Below are 7,271 nucleotides of genomic sequence, written 5' to 3'. Positions count from 1 at the left end.
CCAGTCTGTCTTCTTACACAATTTTCCACATCAGTCCAAAACACTTTTGTATAAGTATCAACTTATACAAAGTATCAAGTGATAAGAATCTGTGTATGTACATCTGTTATTACGGTGGCGTGAAGAAGCCGATCAGTCCGCGGACTGCTTGTGTGAGCCAGTACCGAATCGTGCCACAGGGGGCGGAGTTTATCGGAATACAGGTGGGATACAAACAACCACGCTGATCCACCTTGATCACAGAAGTCTAGTGTGGATCCCCCTGCAGCCCAGATGGGGGCGCTAGAGCTAAAACTGTGATTCTCCACAAGACAGTACGGTGGAAATGAAGAAGAAGAGCTCCTTGCGAGTCAAAGCATCTGCGCGCAGTGTTGGTGGAGCAGAGAAGGGGGAGATGTTCTGTTGTGCGTAGAGGTTCTAACACTTTTTCACAGTCTTTTCTCTGTGTTTTAGCTGATCTTTAGAGAATGAACCTCTGGTGAACGTCTGGTAGATTAAGAGGCGATGATGGAAACTCCAGCTTGTTTCTGTGGTGGTGATAGAAGGTGTTCCAGAAGGTGAGAGCAGATCTGTTCTGCATCAGGGTGTTAAGACGGTGTAATTGAATTGTACTTTTGGATTTGTGTGTTGCTTTAGTTCTGATGAGTTATTGATTGACTAAGGATACAAGACTAGATCTTTTTTTTCTGTTAGTGTATCTGTGTCAGCGATAACAGACTTAACCACTGTTGGAAAAAGAGAACATTGTTTTATAAATGCTGGAATTTAGAATCTTGATCTTGATTAGACATTAAAATCAAAGCCAAATCCTCTGGATGTTGTAGAGGAGACACCTGCACTGTATAAGGACCTGTAGTTTCAGCTTGGTGTTGCTGTTACCTCACCTTCGGGTGTTGGCCTGCCATCCGAATAGGACTGTTAAAAGGGGATAGAACAGATGAGTTGTGCTTTTATGAAGTTCAAGTTGATATTAAGAAATTTTTAACAGGACTTTTTATGCCATAGCTGGTTAGCTAACTTTGCTTAGGTAACTGTAGGTTGCCAGCTGTAATCCATGTCTTAGACAAGGCGCTTACTCGGACATAGGCTATCCTACGATGTCCAGTAAGTATGAACAGAATTCAGTCTGGTTTAATGACTGCTTGCATAAACATGACAAGCAATGCTGCATTGTAGTGCAGTGCAGTACTAATTCCATGTTATGGTGATGCAGTTGTTATGCTTTCCATACGTTACCAGTCTATGACTGGCTCTAACAGATTTTTGTTGGTATTCCAGATCTTGTCTTGATTTCCACTTATGTAACTTAGAAAATGTACAGCTTTTTATTTGATCTTAAACATCTGAATGTTGTTGATAGTGGGAGCACTACAGACAGAATTGGTCACATTTTTTGTTTTTGATTTGTATTTATTTTTTTCTCTCTCTTCTCTTTCAGAAAACAGTGAGATCCTGATGCAATTGTTCTCCAGCTGCCCCTTTACTTTCCTACACAGTTCACAATTCTACAAATCTAGCAGATTTTGTCAAGAGGAATACTTCATACTTCTGAAGTCAAATCTGATTTAATTAAGAGAAAATGGAACTCATAAGAAGCTCCAGTGCTCAGAAAACATCTTCTGCTCAAAACCAAGACAGAACTCATCACTGTTCAGACTGTGGGAAAAGTTTTATTCAACTTTATCATCTCCAAAGACACCAGCGTATCCACACAGGAGAGAAACCATATCACTGCTCAGAGTGCGGGAAGAATTTTATTCAAAAGAGTCATCTCCATAGACACCAGCTCATTCACACAGGAGAGAAGCCGTATCTTTGCCCAAAGTGTGGGAAAAGTTTTAATCGAAAGACTCATCTTCAAAGACACCAGCTCATTCACAGAGGAGAGAAACCGTATCACTGTTCAGAGTGTGGGAAGTGTTTTAGAGAAAAACCTACTCTCAGAATCCACCAGCGCATCCACACAGGAGAAAAACCTTATCAGTGCTCTGAGTGTGGAAAAAGCTTTAGAGAGAGAAGTACTCTGCAAGTGCATGAACGCATTCACACAGGAGCAAAACCGTATTGCTGTTCTGAATGTGGAAAGAGTTTTGGTGTGCAGAGTAATCTCCATACACACCAGCGCATCCACACTGGAGAGAAACCGTACTACTGCTCAGAGTGTGAGAAGAGCTTCAGGCATTTGAACTCTCTGAAGATGCACGAGTGCACTGTGAGCAAGGCTGAAACATATGATGAATGAGTTTGTAATATCAGAAGACTTGATGTTTATTAGGTCTGTCATATTTCAATCAAAAACAGACCATGATTTTTGTTGTTCACACTTTCATCTTCATACTTTTGGTGCATTTTTCCAGAAAGCGGATTTAACAAAACTTCAAATTAAATTGGGTTGACTGAACATAACGTGGGTACATACAGGCTAGAGCACAATGTTTGAACTCTCATGCATGTCATTACTCAGCCACATTTACATTTGACCAATGCCACAAAATTGGTCTGTGTGTTCAACAGTGTAAGCAATGGTGCTTAGTTTACAACAACAACATTTATTTGTTTAGTGCTTTTTACATCTAGTGTTGTCTCAAAGCAGTTTTACAGAAAAGCAATTTATTGAAGGAAAACAGTTTATGGAAGGGTTATAATGAGAAAGGATAAAAGGAGAAAAAAAAGAAGCCCATGTATAGATGTAAGGAACTATGTCCGAGTCCAAGCCCCTCATGAGCAAGTTAGAGGTGACAGTGGCGAGGAAATACTCCCTATGAGTAAGAAGAAGAAACCTCGATAGGAACCCAGGCTCAAGGGAGGAACCCATCCTCCTCTGGTCAACCCCGGATGAAGAGAGAGTGACAGAGCTAACAAGATTTTATCACAAGATACAACAAAGCATCTTTTCATAAATGTATAATTTACTATACATTAAAAACACCTGTCCCCACTATTTGGTCTAGTTGTATAGGTACTCAGAAAAATGATCACTTGATTTGTGGTGAATTAAGTGTTCTTTGTTTTGCTTTATAAATCCAGTGTTTGTCCCTGTTTTGCATCCTATACTTCTAGCGCTCCTGAACGTCCCTCCCCAGCTGGCAGAGCTGTGATATGAACATTCAGAGAAACTTGGATTTGCTTCTGCTGGCTGAAACCTGATAACCACCATAAGATTATTTACATTTAAACATGCTCCACGTTAGGAAACCCAAACCATGCTTAAAAGACAAAGGTAATGGACTGGCTGCTTATAATGGACATCTGAAAGTGAAAAGTGTTCCTCTGTAATACTGTATTATTTGAGTACTTGGCACTGATAGTTGTCTGGTCTTCCCCTGTGGTGTTGTTAATTTATTGTCTGCCTAAAATAGCTCAAAATGATTTTTTCCCCCAAATAAATTCTGCTTTCACAATCCTTTGCTGTTATTTTGCTTTGGCAACATTAATATAAATGTTGATGCTAGCAGTTCTAAATTTCTACGAAATTATTATCTGTTTCAACCATACACAGCAGGCAGATTGTCTTTTTCATCTTCATGTTTATACATTGTAGTTCTTCTGCTTCACAGACCTTGATGTGTGTTGTTGGTATTTTTGAATTCATACACAAACACCTCTCTTCTGCATGTTTCACAGCCAAAACCAACTGCTTGACTCTGTGTAACTTTGTACCTTAAGCTTTCGACTTACTTCACACAAGTGATATATCACACTGGATAACTTTGCAACTATCCAGTGTGAGAACAACTTGTTTGTGCCAAGATATTTTTATTCTAAGCATGTATTTAGATTACAAGTTATCTGGGTGGGGGATAAGGCCCTTTGTATTTTGTTTGTTTTATCCTATTTAGCTTGTGAAACTTTACCATGTGAAAAACACATCCAAATAAGGTTCAATCAGGGGTGCTAAATGAGACAAAGCACTAAAATGTGCACCGTGTGGATGAGAGAGCATTGATTCTTCCACTAGAAAAATGGGTTGGCATCTTGTGATGGTTCTTAGATTGGTTTAATAAAACAAAGAGTTTTGTTGGTAAATCATTCTTCCAAAAATTTTAATGTTTTCTTTACATGGTTCAATTTAAGTGCTGCCACTTTTCTCACTGTACATGCCACACCAGAACTAGCCGCTTCATTAACCTGCACTGCTATCTTGGTCTTCAATTTGTCTTGAAGAATGGCAGGTCAAGTATTTGAAACTTCAATGACTCACAGTATGTGTTGCGTTTTGATCATTGCCATCAATCCGTTTGCCTTTGAACGTGACTAACTTTTGTTTTTCGTTGTTGGGTTTTTTTTTGCTTGTTTGTTAGTTTTTTGGGGAGGGTGGTTGAAAAAATGTATTAATGCCCTGAGTGTGGGAAGACATTCAGAGAGAGACACTCCAAAAATAATCTGCAAATTCATACAGTAGTGAAATCGTTTCACAGCTCAGAATGTGGGAAGAGTTCCACTGTAGAGGGTCTCTGAACACACCAGTGTATTCACACAGAAGAGAAACCATATCAGCGTTCAGAGTGTGGAGGATGTTTTAGAGGGCAGACTGAGAAGAGCTTCAACAGCCGTCATCTGCCATCTCAGACCCGCCTTATTACCCTACTTATCTAACTATTACCTCACTTACGTGCCTTATTACCCCACTTATCTCACTATTACCTCACTTACCTACCTTATTACCCAACTTCTCAATATTACCTCACTTACCTGCCTTATTGCTCCACTTATCTGAGTGTCACCTCATTGATGCCTTTCTCTGCCACTATACACCCTTTAATTGCTGCTGCACTCAGCACTTTAACTTTAGACCCATACTTTGCACATTGTAAAGGTTGCAGTTTTTATATTTTATTGTATTTTATTTTATAGTTATTTTATTCACTACATGTAAATGTTTGTCTGATTCTGTGTAACAAAAACCAAATTCCTTCTATGTGTAACAAACCTGGCCAATAAAGCTCGGTTCTGATTCAGATTTGTCAACAGGCTTATTTCACTATGCATTGGATACTCCTGTTCCTACTAGTTGATCTAGTCATCAATTATAATCATTTAACTGGAATAAAGTGTTCTTAATCCTCATAATAAATTGCCTGTGCCTGTTTTGCATTGCTACTCAGATATGAGTAGATAATGGGCAGATCTACCACATGCGAGTTCATGTTTTTGTGAACAGTCCCTTCACCTGCAAATCTTTGGCCTGAGGAGGGCAGCAAAACACCATGAGGATGATTAAGGTAGTGATGCTAGGCACTTCGCTGATATGGATTTTTACGTCAATGATGGTCTTTGATCATTCAGAACTAAAGCTGAGTCCATTGATGTTCTGCATTGAACACAGCAAATGTTGGCTATGTCAATCATAATGCTGCACAAGATTAAGCAAATAGAGCAAAAGTGATGAATGCATTTCCTGCAGAGGAAAGAGCAAATAACATCAAAGACTTCAATCTCTGTGTAGATGACCTACCTGTCCAACAAAGCCTTGGGGTCAACTGGACAATTATGTTAGACACCTTTACTTTCCATGTCCCTGAGAGTCAAAAGCCATTCACACATCAAGGTGTGCTATCAACAGTGAAGCTTTTATTTTAATTTGATCCACTTGGTTTCTTAACTCCTGTCACTACTGAAGGCAGACTGGTCTTCAGTCTACACAGAAGAACTTTTATTTCTTCAAAAAGCAGAAATATTACAGAAATCGCTGGCATGTTGTGTGCAGCGCTTATTTCAACCCGTCGGACATTACACCAAGAGGGGAAAATATGGGTGAAAAGGGGCTGCAGCACCATGTCGTCTCAGCTGGAGTCAACAAGCAAGAGAGCCTGTGTATAGCAGAGAGAGGGCACGCCTCGCCTCGGAGACTCTACTAATGAGGAGGAGGGGGTGGTGGAGCAGGATATGTTGAGGATAGAGGAAGAAGAACAAGCCAAGGAGGACGTGCATATACAGTGTATTTATGAGGCAAATATTACTTAGGTTGTGTGCGAAATTAAAATACATCCCTAAAATTACAAAAACAACTACTGTAGTCTGCTCCCATTTTAATATCTACACTTTTATTTGAAAATTATTTTATTTTTGTTTAGTTTTGTACTACATTTGAACAGTCATATGTGTTGAGTTTTCTTGTTCCCCCCATGTCTGTGTGGGTTTTTTGTGGACCGAAATCATGGCTAGTGTACAAGACCCTCAAGACTGGCATCAACTTCTATGACCCAGGTAAAGGCAGGTGGTTACTGGAAGGATGTGATGGGGACTGAAGACTCCAAAATAGAAGTAACGGCAAAATAGAAGTATTGGGTCCGGAAGGAACCATCCTAGTCCATCATCCAAGAACATTGGAGGATCTAAAGGAGGCCACGGCACATCTGCCATCTCCCAGAATTGAGGGGGGAATTCACCACATAATGTCAGAAGTTCAAACCAATCACCCATGAGCTAAGAAGAATACTTGTGCGCAAAGCTAGGGACAGATTGGGCCAAGGTCTCAACCGGCTGTACCGAAGCTGATGTCCAACTCTTCCATCCCACCTACGTGAATGCTGAGAATGCTGCTTACCGCACTGTGGTGGAGGCAGTGGTGACTCTATGTGCCACAGCTTTTCCACTCAGGATTGACATGGCCAAGATTTCAGCCTGCAAACAACAGGACAACAATACTGCCAGCCAGTATAACACCGGACAATGATCACTGCGGACTGGACAAGCCGGCTCAACTGGCCATGGGGCTGCAAGTAGACGCATAGGAAGCTCATTTGAGTAAGTTTCTTGAACAGATTGAAAACAGAAGTATCGAGCGGTGTGAAGAGACTGTGTGTGGGGTGGGAGGCTGAGAACATCACAAACTAGAGCAGTATGCAGTCCACATTGAGAAACAACTCAAGGACTCATTGCTCTGGATGGTTGACCCAAAAAATTTGAAGTCATCCACCTTTACGACCTCTACTCCTTGCATTTTCACCTTTCCATCTGCCTCCCTCTCATTCACACAAAAGTATTCTGTCTTATCTCTACTGACCTTCATTCCTCTCCTCTCCAGTGCAAACCTGCACCTCTCCAGATTCTCTTCCACCTGCTCTCTACTCTCACCACAGATTACAATGTCATCTGCAAACATCATGGTCCATGGAGCCTCCTGCCTGACCTCATCTGTCAACCTGTCCATCACCATTGCACCTTGAACATCACCTTCACCTTGAAACCATGTCACTCCAACTGCACACCTCACTACTGTCTCACTATCCTCATACCTGTCCTGCACCATCCTACCATACTTTTCAGCT

General features: G+C 40.8%; 1 protein-coding gene across 3 annotated transcripts; it reads left to right on the top strand.

The window, feature by feature from the left end:
* The first annotated feature begins 327 nt into the window (after positions 1 to 327).
* Positions 328 to 3,403, top strand: LOC108411630 (gastrula zinc finger protein XlCGF49.1-like). Of its 3 annotated transcripts, none has more exons than XM_017683285.2 (2): positions 328 to 404; positions 1,439 to 3,403. In XM_017683285.2, exon 2 carries the CDS (start codon positions 1,580 to 1,582, stop codon positions 2,240 to 2,242), a length of 663 nt encoding a protein of 220 aa, XP_017538774.1. In that variant the 5' UTR covers positions 328 to 404; positions 1,439 to 1,579; the 3' UTR covers positions 2,243 to 3,403. The 3 variants fall into 3 exon arrangements, with proteins under 3 accessions (XP_017538774.1, XP_017538773.1, XP_017538775.1); XM_017683284.2 differs by having other exon boundaries at positions 355 to 557; XM_017683286.2 differs by lacking the exon at positions 328 to 404 and adding an exon at positions 973 to 1,104.
* Positions 3,404 to 7,271: the final 3,868 nt, after the last annotated feature.

This window comes from Pygocentrus nattereri, chromosome 5 (genome assembly GCF_015220715.1).
Source record: "Pygocentrus nattereri isolate fPygNat1 chromosome 5, fPygNat1.pri, whole genome shotgun sequence".
Classification (NCBI taxonomy): domain Eukaryota; kingdom Metazoa; phylum Chordata; class Actinopteri; order Characiformes; family Serrasalmidae; genus Pygocentrus; species Pygocentrus nattereri.
The sequence above is the reverse complement of the archived record's forward strand: the minus strand, read 5'-3'. Positions and strand labels throughout refer to the sequence as shown.